At 35.2% G+C, this 15,414-nt stretch overlaps 1 protein-coding gene across 1 annotated transcript; it reads left to right on the forward strand.

Annotated features, from left to right (window-relative positions):
* Nucleotides 1-3,128: 3,128 nt before the first annotated feature.
* On the forward strand, nucleotides 3,129-13,967 carry LOC140816014 (PP2A regulatory subunit TAP46-like). The gene is made up of 7 exons (XM_073175079.1): nucleotides 3,129-3,212; nucleotides 3,313-3,435; nucleotides 3,651-3,737; nucleotides 3,836-3,940; nucleotides 4,042-4,203; nucleotides 13,756-13,791; nucleotides 13,887-13,967. Exons 1-7 carry the CDS (start codon nucleotides 3,132-3,134, stop codon nucleotides 13,965-13,967), a joined length of 675 nt encoding a protein of 224 aa, XP_073031180.1. The 5' UTR covers nucleotides 3,129-3,131.
* Nucleotides 13,968-15,414: the final 1,447 nt, after the last annotated feature.

A 15,414-nucleotide genomic window follows, 5' to 3' on the forward strand; every position in this document is an offset into this window, starting at 1 on the left:
ACTTCGGGGCACTTTTGGCTTACCTTCCACAATGATTTGAACAAAACTCAAAATACGAAATTATAGCCTTATGTCATATCTAACCACTCCAATTGGCCTCACCTTATTTGGATCAATATACCATTTATCATGAATTAAATCGTAACGGCGCTACAATAGCACTACACATCATCTATAACCAACCATACTAAAATCATAACTCGAAACTCTTAACATCCAAACTATACTTAAACTTGACCAAATAGTCAATAAACTTACGAAATCTTAAACCTTACCGTACACCAGGCTTGGCTATTACAGACTACATACACAAGTTTATTGTCTTTGTGCAAGACTCACTCAACTACTCTTTGATGCTCAACTCTCTTGTATATGTGTGAGTGATTGTGTGTGAGGAATTTATCATTTACAGTGTGCATCTCAAATGTATCCTCACACAAGGGCTTGTGCTCTCAACTAGCTAATTTCTTCATGCTAAGTGCCCATGCTTTGAATCCACTTCAAAAGCTTTTGTTTGATCTTCAAGATGTTGTATTTATAGGCTCCAACACTGATATATACGTTAGACACAAGAATAAGACCTTTGTAAAGTTTCTGTACTGTTTCTGGAATTGCAACGGTCAAATTCGTCTTGCTGGGCATTTTACCGACTGGTCAACTCTGGTCAACTGGTCAACTCTGGTCAACTCAACTGGTCGTTCAGTTCAACTGGTCAGCAACTGGTTCAGTTCAGTTGGTCAACTGCTGGTTCAGTTCAGCTGGTCAGCAGCTAGTTCAGTTCAGCTGGTGTGCTGAAATCAGCCTTGCTGATTTCAGTTTGTGCAGAACCAGTAACTTCATCGTCATTTATCAGCATTGTAAGCTTCGATTCAGACTTTGACTTCTAAGATTGATTTGTAGATCTTTGTCTTATCTTTCCAACGCATACTGAATCGCTTTGTTTCAATAATCGAGCTGAGAGATATGACCAAAATACCGCAGCTGCTCAAACCCAACTGATTGCTGTTTTCGTGTGATCAGTTCGGTAATTGAGCGATCAGTTAGACCATGATAACATCCGATTTTGCCTAACTGACGTGATATAAGACTTGTTCCAAATTGCGTTTTCTAATCATTTCAATTGGTGGATTGACATTTGAATCATCCAGCTGAGAGATATCATCAAAACACCAAAGCTCGCCAGAAATTCAGTTTGTGCAAAATTCAGTTTCAGCTTGCTTCTTGTGTTTGCAACTTCACACTTGAATAAATATGTTAGAAATATAATAACAAGTTTTGTTAACATCAAAATCAAGATTGCGAACTTGAAAAGTTCCAACACAAGCTCTAATTGTTCAGACCATTGCTAATCAGCGATACAAAAACATAAAGAGTGTTCTCAGTAAATCTGTTTTTTTTTTTTAAAAAAAGGAGAAACAGAATGTGCACCTAAATTTGAGGGGTTTTTTTTAAAAAATAATTTAATTTTAAAAAACTTTTTCAAAAATAATTTTAAAAAAAACATTTGCAAAACTAAAGATAAGGTCTAAATTAATTAAGAAAACAACAGCAAACTAAAAATTATTCAAAATAGTTCTTCATTCACTAAATATCATATCAAATTATATAATATAAATAAAAATATAAAAAATTTATTAATTTAATGAAATTTCGGTTTTGATATATATAATCCGAAATCGAACCTAATAAGCTTCGGTTTTAATATTTATATCTGAATTACAAAATTCAAAATAGAACCGACCGATGAACACCCCTATTTATTGATGAATTTTTTGTCTATTTTTTATTATGTCTTCACTACAACAAAAATGGATTTTCGCAGCGCGCAAATTCTCTAATGAAATTATGCGCTTTTAGCGACGGTTTTATGCGCTTTTAGCGACGGTTTGAAAACCGTCGCTAATTGGCGACGGTGTGATAACCGTCGCTGATGCAATTACATCGATGATTTAGCGACGGTGTCTAAAACCGTCGGCAATTAGCGACGGTTTTATTATGAATTCCGTCGCGCACAAACATATTGTGAGAAACATTAAATTTTTGTGACATGTTCATTGATGCTTGAAATATCAAAATTATATTTACAAAAATGAGTTGTTATCATCCTTCTTGTCTATTCATATACTTTGATTTCTTTTGTTAGTCTCTCGATGTAATCATCTATTCAGCTATCTTGTGAATTAAATCGATTATCATATTTAAATATCTTAAAAACTTGAAGTTACAAAATTCATAAATACATCAACTAAATTCTCAAGTAAAAAATGTTATATCTATTGAAATCTTATCTACATTAACGAGTTTTCAAAGCTCTTTGATGACACTAATATTTTAAATGCTCTTTACGATTGTTTAATGGTTCATATTACAACTAATATTTTAGTTAAAGTTGTCACGTTCGTAAAACCATTAGCGTCAACTATATCATTAAGTGAGGCACCCTTACAACTACTACCCTGATTTATTTATTGATGTTCTTTTTTCGAATTTATGATAACATATTTATGGAGTAGATCTATGATTAAATTTTAAGATGAACAAATACATTATGTCCAATTTGAGACTTGTTATTAAAATTCTCCTATTTTAATACCAACTCAATATTTTCCTTAACTATTTTCAATTTTATAAATTCTTTGTTTTTCCATATTTTTTTACTTTGTTAAGTATAATGTCAACTTGAAATAGACTACAAGTATAAAAGTAAATAAAAAATTACTATAACCAAAATATTATGGCTTTTAAAATTAAATTATTAAATAAGACCTAAACAAATATGAACATATGATTAATTGATCTTGAGATAAATATAAATGTTTATATGTTGGACTACAGAGCTGGGTAAGACACCTCAAGAATTGAGGTGCCGCCCTTACCTATATATATATAAACACATTACAATCCCCAAATAGTACTTGGGTTTTTTTTATCAAAAGCCTAGCCCATTTAGAATGCAACCACAATGGAAATGCGATGGGCCTAGGCCCAAACGAATGAGAGAAAGCTTCTCTTTAAATCCACCTAGGGCTTCTCATATTCACGGCACCCTAGTAAAATAGAATAGATAGAAATTCGCGTATTCAATTTCAGAACTTGAGTGACAAAACCTAATCAGCTTTGTGGAATTACAGATGGAGGACATTACGTTGCCGATTCTATTCGAGCAGGCTCAAAAGATTCACCAAATCGCCTCCGATTCTTCAATCGAACAGGTTTTAGAGTGACTGTGTATTAGATGTGTGTTATATTCTGCTATATTTTCCTTTGAGTATTATTTCATGTATATGTTTCATTTTTAATAATCATTGTTAGGAAACTGTGAGAAACGATTGCGAGCTTTTGAGGAAATGCGAGGATATGATTGGAAAGTTGGGGTTATTTTCATCTAATGAGACGAAGGATGATATCAGTACTAACAACCTCAAATATCTTCCTGTAGGTGTTGAATATTTTTTTAATCTTCATGAAAGGCAAAGTAATCTAAATGGATGAATGTTCTGGTTTTGTTTTCCGCTTTAATCTTTAAACTCACTTTCTTGCAAATGTGATAAAAAAACGTGAGCTGATTTTCGTTTCTGCGATAATCTGATGTATTGGTCGTATCTGAAAGTTATCATTTAAAAGTATTTAACTCATGGTCTTTGATGCAGGTTCCATATTATCTCGGTGAGCTAACAGAAAAAAATTCACAGGAGAACCGGATTCAGATTCTTAAAGCTTCACTAGCCAAGCTAAAGGTACTAGTTTTAGATTTTGGTCACACGATAAGGCAATGTGCTCAAGGAAGCTATTGATAATTTTTTGAATGTCGAATTTTCACTTGGCCATATTCCAGGAATTTATTTCATTTTGTGAAGCTATGGAGCTAGTACCAGAAGATGAACTGGAATCATTTATGCAATCAAGGAGCAATTCATCTGCTGATCAAAGAGCTAAGAAGGTTGGCATTCTTCCTCGGACATGTTTCATCGAACTTCATAGTTCCATTTGTTGAATAAGTGACAGTACTCCTCTGCATCTAATACTTGGGATTTATTTCAGATTGCTCGGTTCAAACGCACAAAAGCGGCCGAGTCAAAATTGCTTGAAATAAAGGAACGGAAGGAACGTCGTGGGCGCTCAACTAGAGCATCTGCACTATCTACTCCCATAGAGAGGGGGGAACAAGATTTAGAGGATGATGACGGAGAAGAGGAAAGGGAAGTAAGTTGTTTATTGAGAATTCATTTAATTAACGTGATGTTCTTTATAGAATAGGTTTCTAGCGTGAGTTACACTGTGTCTCCTGGCTCTTCTTAATGCCAAAAGCACATAATATACAATTTTATGATGCACCTTTCACTGCTGCTTGTAATTAGAATACATGTGGCCAATCTATGTAGCTGCTCTGAATCATGATAAAGAGGAAGAATTCACCATTTTATGGTCGTAATAACTTGAACAGACATATCTGGACTGAGAATTCACCTTTATTTAACACCAGCACTTTCTTGTTGGCTTTAAGGCTTATTTTTTGCTGGTCATTTATTTTTCCTCTGTGTCAGTATTATGAGGAAAATTCACCCTCGCAATTGCCTATGTCACCATCTGATACGTGCTTTTCTATTCTATTTTGAAGCATAAACATGTTAAATTGTTTGTTATAACACATTTTTCCCTGATTGTTGTCAAAATTGTTGAAATCAATGCGCTAATTCTAAAAGGCATCCCTCAATGACACTGCTCAATTAAGAACCATTGAAACGTCCTCATCTCTTATTGCTTTAAAAGTACTAGAATTTTTTTTTTTTTTTTAAAAAAATCTCTCACATTTTCGGTCATTGCATGCACATGCAAATAAAATAATCTTGCACCATTTTAAAGTAAATCACCCAACTAGTATTTGAAATTGAAAGGGAAAAGTCAAACCAGAAATCGTCAAACGTTTTACCAAACTTAAAAAGCAATAATTTGAAAAGTAAAGCCCATACTAAACCTCTCAAAAATCTCTCAAAAAGCTTAAGTAAATAATCTTAAAAATCTTTAACATAATTCATAAGTCATAATCGTAAATGCGGAAAAGTAGAAGCGCTGGTCCTCGGGTTGTGTGCACCTTCAGTCCAGTAGTATCACCCGTCAAGTCCTCCCTCAGAACCACCTACATCCATCACACCTAGACTCAACACACCATAATCTTTATAACGAGTAATACGTAATACAGTCAACATATAACGGTGAAAAATATTTGTACTTAAAATATCGTTTTCATGAAGATGCCTAAACATAAACATTTTCGTAAACATTTTCATGATGCATAAAACTTTAAACATAAACATTTTCATGACATGCATAAATAAACCTTAATCTTTTTCCTTCTTCCTCAACATGACATAACATTTTAACATGATCATAAACATTTTCCTTTTCCTTTTCCTTTGTTGAATTCAGATCGTTAATTGTGACTTTCCTCAACATGACATGACATGACGATGGATCCATCTACATAAAACCACAGTACTGGGCGGCGGGGACATCAGCGACACTCTCACCGGTCAACTGAGCCTTGGCCTAACATGATCGAATAGAAATACGATCGTCGGGGCTCCCTCTGGGGCCTTTTCCCATAAATGGGCTCCCTCTGGGGCCTTCTCCCCTCACGATATTCCCATTCTTCCGTTACCACAAAACCGTTACCACATATCCGTTACCACATATTCGCAATGATGGAAACACGATCGTCGGGCTCCCACTGGGACCATAACCCTCACGACGTCGCCACCATTAACGAATTAGTCACAATCACTTCACATCCTTCAACATTTTTCATTCACATCACTTTAGAAAAATCATGAATACATTTACATTTTCCATTTTTGAAACCAAGCATGCAACATGTATTTTAAATGTCTTCTTAAATAATAAAAATCAAATAGACATTTAAAAATCATAATTGAATCATGAGCATTTCATAAACATTTAAAATGACATTTTAACCTCAAACATGAAAAATAACATTTTGACATTTTAAATCATAAACATATAAAATTCCATAAATATTTAAAATACCGTTTTAACATATAAAATCTCATAAACATTTAAAATAGCATTTTAACATAAATATTTCATAAACATCCATCACTAAAGAAAATAATCATATTATCACATAAAACAGCATTCAGGGCACTGCCATGACCTTTACTAATTTCCCGGTGTAAAATGACCGTTTTACCCCTGGACTCGACATTTTACGTTTTCGACTTTTTCATGATTTCACGACTCTAACATGTCCCAAATAATTATTTAAGCTTATATGAATTTTTCCGTAATTTTATTTGGCTTAAAACTTAGACTTTTTCAATTATCTTTTCTTAATTATTTTAACGGTGTTTTAATCCCGAAAAATACCAAACTTTAATATAAAATTCCTAAATTCTAAATTTAGTTTTTTTATATTATTTTAGCCCTTATGGACCACGACTCGACCCCCGTGAGTCGTTTTCCAAAATTTCTTTGTTTTTAAAACTCATTTTGACACCTAAACTTCAACCCCGAGCCATCTCTTAGTTTTCACGAGTTACCCCCGAACAATATCGAGCCGAAAGTTGCTCAACACATTAATTTAGCCTACTGGACTTTAACTTTGCCAAAACAATTCCCCACAACCCAAAAACGTGAGCCCCTAAGACTAACATGTGTTGGCCGAGAGTTGCACTAGTACTAGGACTCTATGTTGTGTGAACTTGTGGACCTAGCCAACAACTCTGGCCGTGAACCAACAATTGTGCATCACCTAAGGACCCTAATGAACCCTCCTGGCCCAGCCCGTGCCCCATGCATCGAGCCCCTGGCCCCTGCAGCCGCACGAAAACGCCCCCAGCTGCTGTCCTATTCTCTCGGGTAGAGTCCTAGCTGCGCTAGGACTCTTTTCCGACCCTTAGCGAGAGTCCTAGCGTGGCTAGGACACCCACCATGACTTACTCAAGGCCTTGGCTAGCCTCTGGAACCAGCCAACCAAGCACCCTGCCCCTGCACCAGAAAACCGAGCCCCAAACTTGACAGCAAGCTTCGGTTCCTGCATGTGCTCTTGTGTTCTTGTTTCTTTTCTTTCTTTCATGGTTTTAATCGGTTTCGGTGAGGTGTGCGAGACTCCAGACCCAGTGTAATCCTTACCCAAACACACTTAGACATCATGGCAGCCCCTTAGTATAACAAAACGTGAATCGAAACATCACAAGTGGCATGAAAATCGAAGGTTCAATGCATGGACAATATGAGTTTCGAAAATTCTGAATATATATATATAAACTTCAAGCTTTTCATGCACACACAATTTAAACAATATTATGATGTAATGGATGAGAAAAGGAGATGTATGGTGTGCCTTTGCGTAGTATACGCTCGAATATCCTTTGACGACGAAGAACGGAGGGGACGACGAAGCTAGAACTCCAAGAGAAGCCTTCCCAAGACTCTGCCGATATTTTTCCAGAAAAATAAAAGCTGCCGAGAGTTTGTTGGGGGTTGGAAGAGTTTTGGTGATTTGAAAAAGGGGTGGCCGAATGATTGTGGAGTCTAGAATAGGTTTTTGATTTAAATTGAATTTTAAATACTAATAAATCCCTAATCTAGATTTTAGGCCCATTAGTGCTTGTTTAGGATTTAAATATAATATTTCCATAACTTTGGTTAAATAAATTTGTGAATTTATTAGCCGGGTTGCCAAAAAGCTCGTATTTTAGTTGAAAAACCAACACCGATAAAATTTACGTTCCGGCGTATAAAATCACCTCAAAACCCCTTATTTTTCAAAAATAATAAAAAGCATCTCCCAACCTTTAAATAATTAAAATCAACTATTTAATAAAAATCATTTTCTATTTTTCAGTCATCGGTCCCCGTTCCTCGATCGCAACTCGAATAACCTTAAAAATACAAATTTAATGCAACCATGTAGAAAATATAATTTAAACATGTCAATTATGCACCACATAATCAATTAATGCAATTAAAACAATTAATTACAATACGCAAGGAATTTAAATAACTAAAATGCTTGTGGTTCGCGTGGATCCTCAAATTTTCGGGACGTTACAATCTTCCCCCCTTAATTTGAATTTCGTCCTCGAAATTCGCTTATTCTTAATAACCCAAAGTATAGACTTAGTTCTATTATCCTAAAAATTCATGCTTCCGCTGCGCTTACTCTGATAAACTTAATTTCTAAAATGTCCTTACGTCTACTTGATCCCAAATAAATTTTTCTTTCTAAATCCTTATTTGTGAATTGCAACTTAAGAAAACCCATAATGACTTCATGCTATATGATTATAACCTCGAATTTCAACTTTTCTTAAAATTCTTAATATAAAAATATGGATGATCATACTTATCATATATTATTTTCCTTAATTTATTCCCAAAATGTTCGTTAACTCATCAAATTTCAATCTTAAAATCTCAAACGCATTTGCTAACGCTTAAATTTTTCAAGCCTAATGTTGATTCAATCTTAAGAATCCTTGATGAACATTCCTTATCACATTATAACTAAAATATCCCAAGTTCCAAATATTCCTAAAAGTCTAAATCATCAAAATTCTTATTATTTAAACTATTTAATTATCGCTTATTGTTAAACTAATCCCCAATTTCTTTAAAAATTGCAAAATAAATTCTTATTTTCCCCAAAAATATCACTTTTTAGTCCCTAAATTCCGAAAATTCCTCAATTAATCCATAAATTTTTGGCATTCTTAATTTTCTTCTACAGTTTTCCCATGACATAATTTCGATAATTTTAAACTTATTTTCCCAAAAATAAATTTCTATAACCAATCTTACTTTTTATCAAAACTTAAAATCCCAAATTATATATTTTCTTATTCCCAAAGTCGTTGTTAATCCTCGAATCATTATTTCTTACGTCTAATTCCCAAAAATTTAATTCGACTAGTAACCATGAATCATAAATATTTTCTTAGAAAATCTACGTGTCCCATAAAACATTCATAATATTCACGATTAACTTATAGCCCAAAAAGTAGAACGTCAATATTAAAACCCAAAAATCAACATCGTCCAATTCCACCACAAAAAACCAACATGCGTTGAAAAATAATTTTTCATTTCATATCATATCATGCATACAAATTCTAATGCATATAAATCATATACCCTCATAATTCTATTAAACATGTGACGTAAACATATAAGTCATGTACTTATGCAGGTAACATCGTAAAATCATATAAAGCATTTAAAACTTACAACTTTGAGGCTTGACGACTGATCTTCCCGGCGCTAACGGTGACACAACCCTTTACAGGAACCACTGCTCTGATACCAACTGAAACGTCCTCATCTCTTATTGCTTTAAAAGTACTAGAATTTTTTTTTTTTTTTTTAAAAAAAATCTCTCACATTTTCGGTCATTGCATGCACATGCAAATAAAATAATCTTGCACCATTTTAAAGTAAATCACCCAACTAGTATTTGAAATTGAAAGGGAAAAGTCAAACCAGAAATCGTCAAACGTTTTACCAAACTTAAAAAGCAATAATTTGAAAAGTAAAGCCCATACTAAACCTCTCAAAAATCTCTCAAAAAGCTTAAGTAAATAATCTTAAAAATCTTTAACATAATTCATAAGTCATAATCGTAAATGCGGAAAAGTAGAAGCGCTGGTCCTCGGGTTGTGTGCACCTTCAGTCCAGTAGTATCACCCGTCAAGTCCTCCCTCAGAACCACCTACATCCATCACACCTAGACTCAACACACCATAATCTTTATAACGAGTAATACGTAATACAGTCAACATATAACGGTGAAAAATATTTGTACTTAAAATATCGTTTTCATGAAGATGCCTAAACATAAACATTTTCGTAAACATTTTCATGATGCATAAAACTTTAAACATAAACATTTTCATGACATGCATAAATAAACCTTAATCTTTTTCCTTCTTCCTCAACATGACATAACATTTTAACATGATCATAAACATTTTCCTTTTCCTTTTCCTTTGTTGAATTCAGATCGTTAATTGTGACTTTCCTCAACATGACATGACATGACGATGGATCCATCTACATAAAACCACAGTACTGGGCGGCGGGGACATCAGCGACACTCTCACCGGTCAACTGAGCCTTGGCCTAACATGATCAAATAGAAATACGATCGTCGGGGCTCCCTCTGGGGCCTTTTCCCATAAATGGGCTCCCTCTGGGGCCTTCTCCCCTCACGATATTCCCATTCTTCCGTTACCACAAAACCGTTACCACATATCCGTTACCACATATTCGCAATGATGGAAACACGATCGTCGGGCTCCCACTGGGACCATAACCCTCACGACGTCGCCACCATTAACGAATTAGTCACAATCACTTCACATCCTTCAACATTTTTCATTCACATCACTTTAGAAAAATCATGAATACATTTACATTTTCCATTTTTGAAACCAAGCATGCAACATGTATTTTAAATGTCTTCTTAAATAATAAAAATCAAATAGACATTTAAAAATCATAATTGAATCATGAGCATTTCATAAACATTTAAAATGACATTTTAACCTCAAACATGAAAAATAACATTTTGACATTTTAAATCATAAACATATAAAATTCCATAAATATTTAAAATACCGTTTTAACATATAAAATCTCATAAACATTTAAAATAGCATTTTAACATAAATATTTCATAAACATCCATCACTAAAGAAAATAATCATATTATCACATAAAACAGCATTCAGGGCACTGCCATGACCTTTACTAATTTCTCGGTGTAAAATGACCGTTTTACCCCTGGACTCGACATTTTACGTTTTCGACTTTTTCATGATTTCACGACTCTAACATGTCCCAAATAATTATTTAAGCTTATATGAATTTTTCCGTAATTTTATTTGGCTTAAAACTTAGACTTTTTCAATTATCCTTTCTTAATTATTTTAACGGTGTTTTAATCCCGAAAAATACCAAACTTTAATATAAAATTCCTAAATTCTAAATTTAGTTTTTTTATATTATTTTAGCCCTTATGGACCACGACTCGACCCCCGTGAGTCGTTTTCCAAAATTTCTTTGTTTTTAAAACTCATTTTGACACCTAAACTTCAACCCCGAGCCATCTCTTAGTTTTCACGAGTTACCCCCGAACAATATCGAGCCGAAAGTTGCTCAACACATTAATTTAGCCTACTGGACTTTAACTTTGCCAAAACAATTCCCCACAACCCAAAAACGTGAGCCCCTAAGACTAACATGTGTTGGCCGAGAGTTGCACTAGTACTAGCTAGGACTCTATGTTGTGTGAACTTGTGGACCTAGCCAACAACTCTGGCCGTGAACCAACAATTGTGCATCACCTAAGGACCCTAATGAACCCTCCTGGCCCAGCCCGTGCCCCATGCATCGAGCCCCTGGCCCCTGCAGCCGCACGAAAACGCCCCCAGCTGCTGTCCTATTCTCTCGGGTAGAGTCCTAGCTGCGCTAGGACTCTTTTCCGACCCTTAGCGAGAGTCCTAGCGTGGCTAGGACACCCACCATGACTTACTCAAGGCCTTGGCTAGCCTCTGGAACCAGCCAACCAAGCACCCTGCCCCTGCACCAGAAAACCGAGCCCCAAACTTGACAGCAAGCTTCGGTTCCTGCATGTGCTCTTGTGTTCTTGTTTCTTTTCTTTCTTTCATGGTTTTAATCGGTTTCGGTGAGGTGTGCGAGACTCCAGACCCAGTGTAATCCTTACCCAAACACACTTAGACATCATGGCAGCCCCTTAGTATAACAAAACGTGAATCGAAACATCACAAGTGGCATGAAAATCGAAGGTTCAATGCATGGACAATATGAGTTTCGAAAATTCTGAATATATATATATAAACTTCAAGCTTTTCATGCACACACAATTTAAACAATATTATGATGTAATGGATGAGAAAAGGAGATGTATGGTGTGCCTTTGCGTAGTATACGCTCGAATATCCTTTGACGACGAAGAACGGAGGGGACGACGAAGCTAGAACTCCAAGAGAAGCCTTCCCAAGACTCTGCCGATATTTTTCCAGAAAAATAAAAGCTGCCGAGAGTTTGTTGGGGGTTGGAAGAGTTTTGGTGATTTGAAAAAGGGGTGGCCGAATGATTGTGGAGTCTAGAATAGGTTTTTGATTTAAATTGAATTTTAAATACTAATAAATCCCTAATCTAGATTTTAGGCCCATTAGTGCTTGTTTAGGATTTAAATATAATATTTCCATAACTTTGGTTAAATAAATTTGTGAATTTATTAGCCGGGTTGCCAAAAAGCTCGTATTTTAGTTGAAAAACCAACACCGATAAAATTTACGTTCCGGCGTATAAAATCACCTCAAAACCCCTTATTTTTCAAAAATAATAAAAAGCATCTCCCAACCTTTAAATAATTAAAATCAACTATTTAATAAAAATCATTTTCTATTTTTCAGTCATCGGTTCCCGTTCCTCGATCGCAACTCGAATAACCTTAAAAATACAAATTTAATGCAACCATGTAGAAAATATAATTTAAACATGTCAATTATGCACCACATAATCAATTAATGCAATTAAAACAATTAATTACAATACGCAAGGAATTTAAATAACTAAAATGCTTGTGGTTCGCGTGGATCCTCAAATTTTCGGGACGTTACAACCATTGTTTTGATTTGTTCCTCCCCTTCCCTCCATACCATTGCATGGATCATAATGATGATTGTTTGGTTACATGCCTGCAGGTAGGCTTGTCAAATTGGGTCAGGCCCGTCGGGTTGGCCCACCCCGCCATAAAAATTGAGCGGGTTGGGTTGATAAAATAGCAGCCTGTTTGGAGGTCGGCCAAATGGGTTGAGCTCGTTTGGGTTGCGGGCCAAACGGGTTGAGCCCGTTTGGGTTGCGGGCTGGCCCGCCAAATTAGGGTAGAAATTTATATTTTTAAGTTTTATATAAAAATTCATATTTTTTCTTATGTGCCTAACTTCAATCACTCTAGTAAAATCTCTATGCTTCTATTTTTTTGAAGATGTTATACTCTCCAGTCTCCTCCCTTTTTTTAATGTTCAACTCGAACTAATCCAGAATTATCGAAATAATATAGTAAATAAAGTCATTATGTGTATTGTTGAACACATAATATTTTTTTGAAATTTACAACCGTCTGTTTCATCGACATTCTGTTATCTTCCAATGTTTCTCACTTTTTAAGAAAATGTGGATGGTAAGAGCTAGGTGCCTTGTGCGGACAAACCCTTAATATCGTTAATTTTTGTTTTCTTGTGAGGACAAATCATTAAGAAACTGGAGAAAATGTATACTAAAAAATTTGAAATTCACACTTAAAGGTTTCATTGTATTTACGGTTGGTGATTTTACATGAGTTAATTTTTAGTACATGTGTACGATGAAATCTTGCGTGAATTAGAATAAGCACTTTATTTTTTATGGATTATGTTGATTGTTGTATGCTTTCAATATCTTATTTCAATGTTTTTAAGTTTTTTATGAAATTATTTGACTGAAATATATTTTTATTCTATGTTTATTTTAATATTATTTAATATTTTTTTTAAAAAAAATATTAAGCGGGTTGGCCCGCTTAACCCGCGGCCCAAGGTGGGTTGGGCTGGGTTGGCCATTTAGAGGCCCGCCATCTGCCCCGCCCCGCCCCGCCCCGCCTAGTGGCGGGTTGCGACGGGTTGCGGGCCGGCCCGCTTCGTTAGCCCGTTTTGACATGTATACCTGCAGGCATGGATAACCACCATCTCCTTGGCACTATGTAAGGTTGGTCTGGATGTTTCTGATCTTTGGAGACTGTACTTTGTATTTTTAACTTCTTTCTCTTGTTTCCTTGGTACTTACTCACACGTCTATAACAGTCGTTTGTTCTGTCGGAGATGCTTAAGAAAGAGGAAGAAATGCTCTTAGATCGGCAACGGGTTTTGCGTTCCCGTCGCTAATATAGCGACGGGTTTTCTTTAACCGTCTCTATATAGCGACGGTTTGGGCAAAACAATCGCTTATTAAATTAAGCGACGGTTTTCTTACACTGTCGCTATATAGCGATGTTTTTTATTAAAACCATCGTCTATTAAATTAAGCGACGGTTTATGAAAATTTTTCGCTATAATAGCGATGGTAGGATACAAGACCGTCGCACGTGGTGACGTGTAAAATACACGTCGCACAAAATGGCGACGGGTTTGTGGAACAGTCGCAATAATAGCAACGGTGTATTGTAAACCGTAGCTAATATAGCGACGGCTTTAATAAGACCGTCGCTATTATAGCGACGGGTTTAATTAAACCGTCGCTTAATTTAATATGCGACGGTTCTAATAAAAACCGTCACTATATAGCGACGGGATATAAAAACCGTCGCTATTTGAGCCACGGTTTTATTAAAACCGTCGCTAATCCTTCCGTTTTTTTGCAGTGGGTGTACATTTTTCCAGGGACTAAAATCTACTCCTGATTTCTGAGACATAATTCCTCTATTTTGCACAAAGGATATAATTGTAGATATGATTATCAGTTGATGAAGTGTTATGCGTTGCTTTAAAAAAATTAATTATTTATTTATCACTTGAATATAAATTTTAATATGGTACAAGCTCTAATTGTTCAGACCATTGCTCATTAGCGATACAAAAACAATCAGCGATACAAAAACATAAAGAGTGTTCTCAGTAAATCTGTTTTTTTTTTTTTTTTTAAAAAGGAGAAACAGAATGTGCACCTAAATTTGAGGGGTTTTTTTTTAAAATAATTTAATTTTAAAAAACTTTTTCAAAAATAATTTAAAAAAAAAACATTTGCAAAACTAATGTTATCCGCGCTCACGGAGCATTATCCAAGGCATGGCATGCCTTTGGAATACACACATTTTCCCACAACCAAGACAACTTTTGCAACATCCAAGGCATGGCATGCCTTTGGAATACACACATTTTCCCACAACCAAGACAAGTTTTCCCTCCTCCCTTTTTGAATATATGATGGCCGAAATTTTGAGGGGATTTTTCTCTCCAAGTTTTCTCTCATTTTTCTTCTTCAATAGTTGAGGAAAGAAAATACTTCTCAAAGAAAAATGCTCTAATTTTTCTAGTGCAAAATTAGAGTGGTTCTAGCTTGTTGGTGGTGGGCTTAATATTTGAGCAAGGTGGGCTCAAAGGAAAACTTGAAGATTATCTTGCCATTCAAGAGCTTAGTTGTATATCAACTAAGTTGGAGCCAACATCAATCTTTTAAGATTGATAGGTAAATTTCTAAACACACTATGAATGTCATTTTTGTGTTTTTGTATATGCTACACACTAGTACTTGAGGTGTTCGAATTTCTTGCTTGAAAATGTATGTTTTTCGAAAATTTTGTACTTCCGTTGCGCATTCGGGCACCTTTAATCG

This window comes from Primulina eburnea, chromosome 16 (assembly GCF_022965805.1).
Source record: "Primulina eburnea isolate SZY01 chromosome 16, ASM2296580v1, whole genome shotgun sequence".
NCBI classification, from domain to species: domain Eukaryota; kingdom Viridiplantae; phylum Streptophyta; class Magnoliopsida; order Lamiales; family Gesneriaceae; genus Primulina; species Primulina eburnea.